At 39.8% G+C, this 12,818-nt stretch overlaps 1 protein-coding gene across 2 annotated transcripts in view; it reads left to right on the forward strand.

Annotated features, from left to right (window-relative positions):
- Positions 1 to 12,818, forward strand: part of bard1 (BRCA1 associated RING domain 1) — a 47,088-nt gene that overhangs the window by 24,069 nt on the left and 10,201 nt on the right. For both annotated transcript variants that reach the window (XM_038302623.1, XM_038302624.1), the window contains exon 9: positions 2,034 to 2,126. In XM_038302623.1, the coding sequence (XP_038158551.1) occupies positions 2,034 to 2,126 (93 nt within the window). The remainder of the gene's footprint in view (positions 1 to 2,033; positions 2,127 to 12,818) is intronic.

The raw sequence follows: 12,818 nt of genomic DNA on the forward strand, positions 1-12,818 counted from the left end.
GCTCTTGTCAACCGAGCTCACTCATTGAATGAAGAGGCAATAAGCTTGGATTTAAATTTTAATTAACCTATAATTATGTGCCCCTGCCTTTCATAGCAATAGCGTCTCCATTGTCTTTTGTTTCATTGTCAAAAGCAGGTTGATGGGTTTGCAGAAGGTTTACCTGGTTGCTCTCCCAAGGTGAGGAACTTTGGCAAATTCTCATTGTAGGAAATATTCCTTATATTGTGGCTAAAACCATAAAGTCCGAAAATTGGTGTTAGATCTTACTAAAACTAAAGATCTCTCGATGATCTTGTTGCAAAACCCTAAATATATAATTTTAAAACAGATGGAAAATTAAAACAGTGGAAAATTGATGATAGCTAATGTTATGGTGTTTTGTATTCCTTTGCTATCTTTGCAAAGTTTTTTTCTTTTATGAAAAAAGATACTTTCGAATCGGTTGGATTAAGGGCTGGTTATACTCCCTGCAGCAGTGTGTTGCAGTGAGCTTGACGGAGACATTTTTAATTTATGCTCAGTTTTGAGCGTGGTCTGCGCTATACGCTGTGGGTCTAGATACGGCAGAGGCGGAGAGGAAGTGGGGGCAAGTTTGTCCGTCAACGGAGGGACATGAGGGCCAGAAAGAGCAGGGATCTAGGTTGAAAAAAGGTCCCAGCGTTCTCGCGCACCTCGCTCTTCTAGCTGGTCCAACTTCACGAGCTGTTTTCCGCAATTGCGGTCATAAAAACAAAACAAGCCGGCCTCCTGTCTGCGGCACTGTCTGTGCTAACCTACAATTTGGAAGAGGTGCAGTGTAGTGTCTGCGTAGCGGGTGGGGATGTCTTTTTGTTTCAAAGTATAACTCAGCCTTTACGTGGATTTGATCTGATAACATCCATTAATAATAATAATAATTGAACTTTATTGATCTCACAATGGAGAAATTTACCTCTCCATTTAACCCATCCCCTTGGGGAGCAGTGGGCTGCCATTGTGCGGCGACCAGGGAGCAGTGTGGGGTTAAGGGTCTTGCTCAGAGACCCAGAGTGGCAGTCTTGGGCTCGAACTCAGAACCTCAGGATTCCAAGCTGTATGCCCTAACCCATAGGCTTCCACTCTATTGCCCTTCTATCAAAGAGATAAAGATCTGAACTGTTTTATATACCAATAGCTATTGAATATATTCTTTTGCGAGCTATATTTAAGATGTCTTACCTTAAAGATTTGCTTCCTAATAAAGCAAATTATGGTTAATTTAATTGGTCATTACAGTATTAAAAACATCCAATATTTAGTGCTTATACAATAATACTATATTATCCTAGTAGCCATCCCAGTCCCTTCTAGCAGCATAATGCTATGTTTTACTGTACGGGTGGTGTATTCAAGGAGATTTGCAAAATAAAGTTAAGTTTTGGGTTTAATCTGACCAGAGCAACATCTTCCACATGCGTTCTTTATTCCCTATGTAGCTTGTAATAGAAAGTCTTATGGCTAATTGTCAACAAACACCATTATAAAGACTAGATTTGTGTTAGCTAATATTTGCACTGAACTGCAGATCTCTGCAAACCCACAGGAGACATGACTGCACCTCAATTATGGCCCCCTCCTGACTAATCTGTCAGTTTAGGTTGACAGTCATTCCGTGATTGGTTTGCCGTTGTGGTTTACACTCTAATATTGCTGGATGGCTTCAATAGTGTCCAATTACATAGTCAAAGACTTAATAGTGTTTTATAACTTTAAATCTGGTATTTATGAGCATTTATACTAAGATTAGATTAAACTAATAAAAGGGCTTCATACAACATAGAAATTTCCAGGGTTTTGAATCCGTCTGCCAGGTGCCATGTCTCGGTGTCTGAAACAAATAATAAGCAGTTTAAATGGTGTGAATTCTTGTTTTTGCTCTTTTCTGTTAACATTGATCAAACCGTCTAAACTGTCTCGTCAACCACAGGCAGCAGTTATTTTATCTTTGTAGCACAACTCCCTCATGTGCCTCTTTTCAGTTTGGTTTTTGTGTGTTTGTTTTCTTCCCCCAGTGAGCCATGTCGTTGTGCCAGAAGGACAAATGCCCACCACCTACTCAACCCTCCTGGGTCTTCTTGCCGGCTGCTGGGTTGTCAAATACAGCTGTAAGTATGAAGTGAGCTGCTGACTGGAACAACTCTCTATGGGCACCTTTTTTTGAATTTGATGTTAAAGCTTCTGCTGGAAGCTGACTACCTTTCCACAACAGTTATGCTTAGACTGTGTCATTGCAGTTTTTTTTAACCCCAGGGAGTAGTTACTGTGTCCTTCACACATGAACATAAAGAAATACACAGATTTTCATGCGAACCAGACCATCACATTGATTTAACAGAAAGAGGAATCTCTGATCATTGTTGTTTGCAGAGTTCTGGGTTATCTATGCGCTCCTCTGATCTGTTCACTACACAATTTTTCTCTTTTATGGAGGCCTTGGGACTGGGATGACTATGGAGAGAAGATTATGTCCTTGGTGAAGACATTCTGTGTCATTTTTCTTTTTGTTTATTTTCTTTTTTTAAGAACGATCTTCTTTTTTGATCAAGCGGCAACTAATGATTATTTTGCTAATTGCTTAATCTGTCACTTATTTTTCCAGTTAATTGATTGATTATGGGATACCAAAAAGTTTTTTTACAGAGTTTAACCATGTGAAACTAAAAGCTCTGGATAGAGCATATTGATAAATGAATCAGATTTTCTTATCCTAAATGCAAAATATGAATATTCTTAAAATGTTGGTAATGTTGCTGCTTTAAGTGGGTTTCTCTGTCTGCTAAAGGCGTATTTTAAAATCTCTATACTCCATTTAACTTTTGATCGATTACTAAAGTAGTTGACGATTTTTTTTAATAGTCGATTAATCTGATAAGTTGTTGAACACCTACTCATAAAAATGATAGAAAATTTAAATTGTTCTTATATAAGTATTGAAACCACTCAACATCTTTTAACATTATAGGCCTGTTCAACAGACACAATTTTGCATGAATACCTGAATAAATAGGCAACATGGGTTAAGTGCCTTGCCAAGGGTTGCATCGACATGTCAAAAGAGGGAAGAAAATCTGAACTACAACTTTTTTTTTTGCACGCTGGTGACTTTACATGCTGTACCACTGTAAAGGTTGAGATCATTTCCAAAAATAGTATGAGATTATATTGCAGTAAAAACAATACGTTTTTTGCAGGGTGTTGTAGATGTTTATCAGGCGTATTGATGAAAATAGAGGCAAATAGATGTTTTCTTATTCTTAAATGATCAAATGACTTTTAAAAGTGTGCAGCACTTAGATTATGAAAGTTCAGATCACACAGCGGAGGCTATAAATTCAAAATAGACGTATATTTTTTAACAAACATTTAGAGAAAGTGCACTATATTATATTATTTCCCATGTGAATTACAGATTGTTCATTCTTCTTTGCCTTTTTTAAAAAAGTGTTTTAAATCAGTCCTAACTGTCTTTATCCATGACGTTTGAAAAAGGAGGCAGGGAAAGCAGAATAAAGCTACATGCTGCTAGTCAAGCCTTCTTGCTAAACCAGGTCCTGGAAAAGGACGTTTCTTGCACCATTTCTCGCTCTCTCTCCAATGCGTCTCCAACTCCTTGGACTTGTCCTGTCAATCACCTGCAAAATGTCTGCCCTGTAGTGGGAGGTGGTCAGCAAATACACTTTGCAAATGGACAAAGAGTTTGCGAACTAGGGTGAAAATACGTTATCAATCCGACGAAAAATTCAATGACGCTTTACTAGTCATTAAAGTTTAAATATGTATCTTGCACATCTAAGAAATAATAATATATTTTTTTTCTCCAGCTTTTATTGTCATTACACTGTCACAAGTACAAAGAAACTCTCTGCATTTTACCCATCCCCTTGGGGAGCAGTGGGCTGCCATCATGGGGCGCCCGGGGAGCAGTGTGGGGTTAGGGTATTGCTCAGAGAGCCAGAGTGGCATTCTGTGGGAGTGGGGCACGAACTCAGAACCTCTGGATTACAAGCTCTATGCCCTAACCACTAGGCCTTATCCCCACACTGCTCCCTGGGCGCCACACAAGGGCAGATCACTGCTCCCCAAGTGGATGGATCAAAATGCAGACAGTGAATTATTTATAGATCAGGTGGTTTAGCTCTGTCTTTAGAATTTTTAAGTATATGGGGGAAAAAAATGATTTATTAGGCATTTTTACTTTGGTAGCATGACATAACCAAGAAATGTCTACCCCTATGCAGTTGAATTACTGGAGTAATATACATGTTTTTTTTCTTCTTTTCTTTTTTTTTTTAACCTTTAATTTAAATTCCAGAAATGTTCCAGCGATAAAAATCAATAACTCTGTTCCTTTAAGAGGTTATCCTGCTGCCCTCACTTGACTTTTATCAAATATATGGATGTGTTGTTTTTCTATAGTTAAATTCTATTCCCAGCCCGCTGGGAATTTATGTTTCTGATACTTTAAGATGTTTATTGCCCTCCCCTGTAGGGGTGGTAAAATATCTTATTTAATCAGATATTATTTCAGCTGTTATATACTGTTTATGACACACAGTCCTACTAACTGTGTGTTAGAACAATAAATGAAAGAGTGATTCGAGCACTAATCATGGTCAAACAGTTATTTCTGCACATACATGGAATAAATTCACCACAACTTCTGTTCAAAATATAAGATTTTATTAACAAAATTCATTCAGCTCCAAGTCAAACGTATTTAAGTTTAACACTCTCAACTAAGACTAGTAAAACTCAACTAAACTAAACTAACTACTATGTACAAGGAAGAAGGGGGAAACGGTTGAAAAACATATTACAGTTTAAGATGGATTCTGTGTTTGAAACCAAAGTTTATCTGGAATAATTTGGGATATGATCAAATTAGCTTTTCACTCATTTTAAAGAAATTGGAAAGTTTTCAGACCAATTCACAATGCAAATCCATGAGGTGAACAAACCATTATTTGGCCAAATAATGTTTTATTCAATGATTTGCTTAATCAAGAACCAATAACCTTTAGCTAAATGATTCTTTACCCTCTTTGAAATAGCTAGCAGCGAATAGACATCAGGATTCCACTAAATGACTCTTGGTCATACTTGGTAATGGAAATGTAATGAGCATCTGAGGAACACGTGAACACTAATGTTATATCAGTGTTTAAATCCTTAGTGAATAAAGCTTGTCTAAGCTTTAGCAACAGCTCAACACATATTCCTGTAGCATAGCGTAGCATGCAGTCCATTCTTTAGCATCAATTAGCGTTGTCTTTACTCAGCAGTAAACACACAATATGATTAGCATCATCAAAAGACACATTGCTTATTCTGTCCCTAATCATGCCAGACCTGCAAACCTTTTTCCATGTCCATTTGGAAAGCTTGAGTTTCATCCAGTTTTGCAGCTCTGCAGTCAGGGATTATTTGTCTCAGTCTCACAGCAGGGGTCCCCTCAGTCTCAAACCCAGGGCATGGTCTTCATCCAGTTTGGCTCTGTAAGTTCTGAAACTCAAGAGAAATGTGTTGCAAAAGTTCTGTTTGCAGCAGTTAGGTTCTGAAGAGTTCTGACTCATCCTTGATGGTTCTGGGGATCTGGTTCCCCCTGGGCCTGCATCTCCACTGTGGGCCACAGTGGGCCCCAGCTTTGAGCGCAGGAGCAGAAGCAGGCTGGATCAGACGAGGGAGAAAGAGAGAAGAGGCAAAAGAGTCCTGTGTGCTCTGTGGTTTTCTCTGTCTTCACAGGGAGGGGGGTAGGTTTTCACACCTCTGGTGGCTCCCATGTGACTTGCTGGCTGAAAAAGGGGGGCTGCAGAAGTCCCCCAGCTGTTATTCACCAAAGCTGCGTTTTCTTCTCTGGTCATCCTATCAGGATGAAATATGGACACTGCTTCCCAATGTCCAAAAAGTATGATCATGGCATATGGCACAACATATCCCCCCTTTGATCTGGAAATAAAAGATGCAGTTCTTTGTTTTCAGATCACAAATAGGTCCATAAAGCCATGATATCTGGAGCGGTGATGAGTCAGGTTCCTGTTGGCAGGAAGAAAGTTCATTTAGGGTTAATATCTTCTCAAGTGTTTGTCCCTGGCGGATTCGTTGCAGGTCTGGCAGAAGCTGACCCTATCTCATCATAAAACAGTTCATTTTCTCCAGAGGTTTTGCATCTGGTTGAAGCAGGTCTGGCCGGAAAGTCTGACCCTGATACACAAATATATACATTCCAAACAAAATTTCCTAACACCTTCATGATGCTGTTGTTCAACCTTCATCATTTCTCAAGTTGTGAAACAAAAGAAAGAAAGGATAAAACATGTTAAAGTATGTTAGAAATTATCAGCAACTATCATACTCTTGGATATGATAAGTTTTACCATTAGCTTGGAATTGTAGTACTTTGTGATTGGTCAGAGAAGCCAGTAGCTCTGTAAGAACTGTTTTGCAGATCTGTTCTAAGTTTTCTTTTGTGGTTGTTTCTGTAGCTTGTTGATGCCCCCCTTTACCAGTGTAAACCTTTGGTTTTGCATTGTTATGTGAAGGCTTATGACCATTATCTGGGGGTTCTGGTTTTCGTTCTCTCAAGTCATTAATTCCTTCATCTTGGTGAACCACTGGGGAACTGAATCTGTGTCTGTTTCTGGTCCTGTTCTTTGTTTGAAGGTTAAAGACTCTAAGCCTGCTTTGAAATCTATCTGATTTGAGACGTATTTCCCAAACAAGCTGAGCATATCTGCGAGTTTCCTGCATAGAAAGGTTTTCTATCCTGCAATGCATTGCTACATCATATCGTACACTTTTATGTAGATTTTGGATGAACAATGCTTTAAATGTGTGATCTTCTTCGTCAATATCTGGAGAACTGCAGCCCTCAAAATAAACCTGTCTCAAGCGAAAGTAATATTCTCTGGGTGTTTCATGTTCTCCTTGGAGAACTAAAGATGCCTCAAGCGTTGCTAACGCCGGATCTCTGTAACCAGAATATTCTTCTCTTAAGGTTTGACAAAGAGCTGAATAACTTTCTCTGATTTTTGGAGGAAGAGATTTTATGAAAATATGGACGCTTCCAGCTGTTGTTTTCCAAATCAGCTTCAATTTCTCACGAGAAGAAGGAAATGGCAAGTCTTTTAGACAGTGCTCAACTTCTTGCAGATAATCAGCTATGTTGTAGTGTTGATTTTCTGGGTCAAAAATATCAATGTCTTTGGCCAAGGATTCAATTTGTTGAATTCTATGGTCACTCGGTGGACCTGGCCCGTCAGGAAGCTGGTTTTCATTAAGTGGTGGGGGGTTTTGAGCTAACCTTTGATGACACAAGGGAGACTGGTTCTCCTCAGAGTTTTTCAAGGTGTGAACTTTGGCACTTGATGCTCGGTCAACGGAGTGTGAGACAGAGATTGGTTTGCATGGCTGTCCTTTGCAAAGTTTTAAACCGCTTGAGTTTACCAAGTGATCTACTTGTTTCTCTCTGTCTGCGACATTACTTTGACTTTGAACACCTTCAGATCTATTTAGTGTTAACTCAGAGTTTAGAGACTTTGTATCTGCTTCAGGAACTGTTCTCCTTTTGACTGGGGTGACCTCCTGCTGATTCAAAGTCTGCTTGCTTTGTTTATTGCATAGGTCCTCAGAGAGGGGGGTCACTGTTTGTTCTGAGGCATGGTCAGTCTGGCCACATGGATCTTTGATCTTGTCAGCTCCTGACAATAAAATGTTTGCAGCACTTACTCTGTGGCAGATCATCTGATATTTGGCTTCTAACTCAGAGTACTGTTTAGCTTTTATTTTGTATTTAAGCTGATAAAGTAGTGTGAGCTCACAGAGTACATCTGTTATCAGAAAGTTTCCATTTGGGTTTTGAATTAAGTTAATTAATTCTTGAATCTTTTCTTCACATAGGCTGAGGTTAAAATTGTTTAGGTTATCCTGCTTTTCTGAAGATAAGTGGATAAGCTTTGCAACAATTTGTTTCTGTTTCTCTATGCCTATCGAGTCAATGATGTGCCCAGAATTGAGGATGCTTGGATCCATTTTCAGCTGATGGCACAAAAACACAAGTTATGAAGAAATTTGAAAAGAACACAATCCAGTCAGTACCCACTATACTTGTATATTTACATATACATATTGTAAGGACTTATTTTTATGTGTGTAGAAACGGGTCACAGGTTATCTTTAAACCTGTGATATCAAAGAAACACTTTTCTTTCAGTGTTAAAAATGCTAAACCTTGTTTAGGATTTACCAGCTATTTTAGCGCATGCTTTACCTGTCTGAGGATTTATAAGCAGTTTGGCGCAAAGCTTACCTTTTAAGGACTTACAAGCAATTTTGCTTATGCTTCACCCTTTTCTGTGATATCAAAGAAACACTTTTCTTTCAGTGTTAAAAATGCTACACCTTGTTTTAGGATTTATTAGCTATTTTAGCGCATGCTTTACCTGTCTTGGAGGATTTATAAGCAGTTTGGCGCGAAGCCTAACCTTTAAGGTTTTACTAGCAATTTAGCTTATGATTCACCTTTCTTTAAGGGTTTTTAAGCAATTTAATTTGAATCCACCCCCTTTTGGTCGGGTAGGACCACAGATTAACTTACGTTAAATCTGGCAACAAATCTTGTTCTACACAATATAAAATAAGTGTTTAGGAGTCTTATCAGACTAATAGACAAAGGGATTAAGGTTAAATTTCGAGGCATCTAACCTATTTTGGACTGGAGGTGACTTTGAAATAGCATAACTTGGGAGTTTTCATTTTTGGGATGTGGTTATAGAAACCACAAATGGCAGCATCTAGTTATAGATGCGCCTAAATTTTGGTCGAACGATAAGATTAACTTGGGTGTTAAATCTTTTAGTTTTAGTTGGACCAAAGTGATCAGATTGATTTGAATCATCTGAGTTTTGCTTTGAAGTAAAGTTGGTTATCACTAGCTGATGAGATATTTTGGAGTTATTAGATTTAGTTAAATTTTCTATATTTTGATGCTCCAAGAATGTCAAAGGTTATATTTTCTTCTCATATAAGCTAAGACATTTAGTATTGGATTGTTAAGTTGTGAGTTTAAGATTTCATTATTGAGTGGTGAGAGCTGATGTTAATGCTTTCACACGGTTTTCAATAATGGCTCTGAGTTTATTCTCATATACACTATATTGCCAAAAGTATTTGCTCACCTGCCTTGACTCACATATGAGCTTAAGTGACATCCCGTTCCTAATCCATAGGGTTCAATATGACGTCGGTCCACCCTTTGCAGCTAGAACAGCTTCAACTCTTCTGGGAAGGCTGTCCACAAGGTTTAGGAGTGTGTTTATGGGAATTTTTGACCATTCTTCCAGAAGCGCATTTGTGAGGTCGCACACTGATGTTGGACGAGAAGGCCTGGCTCTCAGTCTCCGCTCTAATTCATCCCAAAGGTGTTCTATCGGGTTGAGGTCAGGACTCTGTGCAGGCCAGTCAAGTTCATCCACACCAGACTCTGTCATCCATGTCTTTATGGACCTTGCTTTGTGCACTGGTGCACAGTCATGTTGGAAGAGGAAGGGGCCAGCTCCAAACTGTTCCCACAAAGTTGGGAGCATGGAATTGTCCAAAATGTCTTGGTATGCTGAAGCATTCAGAGTTCCTTTCACTGGAACTAAGGGGCCAAGCCCAGCTCCTGAAAAACAACCCCACACCATAATCCCCCCTCCACCAAACTTTACACTTGGCACAATGCAGTCAGACAAGTACCGTTCTCCTGGCAACCGCCAAACCCAGACCCGTCCATCAGATTGCCAGATGGAGAAGCGCGATTCGTCACTCCAGAGAACGCGTCTCCACTGCTCTAGAGTCCAGTGGCGGCGTGCTTTACACCACCGCATCCGACGCTTTGCATTGCACTTGGTGATGTATGGCTTGGATGCAGCTGCTCGACCATGGAAACCCATTCCATGAAGCTCTCTGCGCACTGTTCTTGAGCTAATCTGAAGACCACATGAAGTTTCGAGGTCTGTAGTGATTGACTCTGCAGAAAGTTGGCGACCTCTTCGCACTATGCGCGTCAGCATCCGTTGACCCCGCTCCGTCAGTTTACGTGGCCTACCACTTCGTGGCTGAGTTGCTGTCGTTCCCAAACACTTCCATTTTCTTATAATACAGCTGACAGTTGACTGTGGAATATTTAGGAGCGAGGAAATTTCACGACTGGATTTGTTGCACAGGTGGCATCCTATCACAGTTCCACGCTGGAATTCACTGAGCTCCTGAGAGCGACCCATTCTTTCACAAATGTTTGTAAAAACAGTCTGCATGCCTAGGTGCTTGAATTTATACACCTGTGGCCATGGAAGTGATTGGAACACCTGATTCCAATAATTTGGATGGGTGAGCAAATACTTTTGGCAATATAGTGTATGTGCAGAATGACTGTTATATTCGATGACCACCAAACTGAGACACCAATTAAATGTTACATTCAATGAGCCCAGTCGCATGGGACGCTAAATAAATGTTACAATTAATGGGCCCACCCAGGGACGCCATATTAATGTTGTTTTTCTATAGTTAAATTCTATTCCCAGCCCGCTGGGAATTTATGTTTCTGATACTTTAAGATGTTTATTGCCCTCCCCTGTAGGGGTGGTAAAATATCTTATTTAATCAGATATTATTTCAGCTGTTATATACTGTTTATGACACACAGTCCTACTAACTGTGTGTTAGAACAATAAATGAAAGAGTGATTCGAGCACTAATCATGGTCAAACAGTTATTTCTGCACATACATGGAATAAATTCACCACAACTTCTGTTCAAAATATAAGATTTTATTAACAAAATTCATTCAGCTCCAAGTCAAACGTATTTAAGTTTAACACTCTCAACTAAGACTAGTAAAACTCAACTAAACTAAACTAACTACTATGTACAAGGAAGAAGGGGGAAACGGTTGAAAAACATATTACAGTTTAAGATGGATTCTGTGTTTGAAACCAAAGTTTATCTGGAATAATTTGGGATATGATCAAATTAGCTTTTCACTAATTTTAAAGAAATTGGAAAGTTTTCAGACCAATTCACAATGCAAATCCATGAGGTGAACAAAACATTATTTGGCCAAATAATGTTTTATTCAATGATTTGCTTAATCAAGAACCAATAACCTTTAGCTAAATGATTCTTTACCCTCTTTGAAATAGCTAGCAGTGAATAGACATCAGGATTCCACTAAATGACTCTTGGTCATACTTGGTAATGGAAATGTAATGAGCATCTGAGGAACACGTGAACACTAATGTTGAATCAGTGTTTAAATCCTTAGTGAATAAAGCTTGTCTAAGCTTTAGCAACAGCTCAACACATATTCCTGTAGCATTGCGTAGCATGCAGTCCATTCTTTAGCATCAATTAGCGTTGTCTTTACTCAGCAGTAAACACACAATATGATTAGCATCATCAAAAGACACATTGCTTGTTCTGTCCCTAATCATGCCAGACCTGCAAACCTTTTTCCATGTCCATTTGGAAAGCTTGAGTTTCATCCAGTTTTGCAGCTCTGCAGTCAGGGATTCTTTGTCTCAGTCTCACAGCAGGGGTCCCCTCAGTCTCAAACCCAGGGCATGGTCTTCATCCAGTTTGGCTCTGTAAGTTCTGAAACTCAAGAGAAATGTGTTGCAAAAGTTCTGTTTGCAGCAGTTAGGTTCTGAAGAGTTCTGACTCATCCTTGATGGTTCTGGGGATCTGGTTCCCCCTGGGCCTGCATCTCCACTGTGGGCCACAGTGGGCCCCAGCTTTGAGCGCAGGAGCAGAAGCAGGCTGGATCAGACGAGGGAGAAAGAGAGAAGAGGCAAAAGAGTCCTGTGTGCTCTGTGGTTTTCTCTGTCTTCACAGGGAGGGGGGTAGGTTTTCACACCTCTGGTGGCTCCCATGTGACTTGCTGGCTGAAAAAGGGGGGCTGCAGAAGTCCCCCAGCTGTTATTCACCAAAGCTGCGTTTTCTTCTCTGGTCATCCTATCAGGATGAAATATGGACACTGCTTCCCAATGTCCAAAAAGTATGATCATGGCATATGGCACAACAGATGTAAAATGCTGCAGCTAGTCTGGGATTCTTCAACAGAATGCTTTATAAACCCAGTAGATTGTGCTGCTAAACGATTTGTTCTTTGCCGTTTTAATTCCCTCAGAATCGCTTCAAACAATTTAACTGCTGACTTATTTCAAGACCATTTCAGGCAACACTGGGTTTACTTTTGTGTTTAAAAAACCCCCCAAAACAAAACAAACCAAAACATCCTATATGATAAATACCAGAAGTTAATTCTCCTCAGTGGCAAACCAATCTGGAGCAAACCATACTCTTTGCAAGCAGGTGAAATCAGACTCCTTCTGTGGAATAAGGACTTCTAAATGCAGAACACGCACGGCTCTGGGAAACATTCAAAGAAAAATGTTGCAACAGGCAATTTTCAGATCAATAGTTTGTGCCTCCTGCGGTGTGTGCACTCACCTACTTACATGTCTGACAGCCAGATGGGGTGGTGGATGACTTGAGGATAGAATCCGAGTAATGATTACCCCACAAGTCTTCCATATCACTAGCAATTAAATGATGGCCTAGTCACTTTGGCTCTTCTCCTTTTGGTAATTTGAAAACCTTTTTTGCTGTTCCCATCTAGCTCCCCTCTGCCATCCCTGAACCGAGTTAACAAGCAGAAATTCTCAGGGAGCCAGTATCCAGCAAAGGAAAAAAAAAAGAGAGACTGCCTGTCAAAGAGTTTTCTGGCACCTTGGCATGCCCTTTGCTGCTGTATTTGT

The sequence above is a fragment of the Cyprinodon tularosa genome, unplaced genomic scaffold, assembly GCF_016077235.1.
Source record: "Cyprinodon tularosa strain WSP-4 unplaced genomic scaffold, ASM1607723v1 ctg496, whole genome shotgun sequence".
NCBI lineage: Eukaryota > Metazoa > Chordata > Actinopteri > Cyprinodontiformes > Cyprinodontidae > Cyprinodon > Cyprinodon tularosa.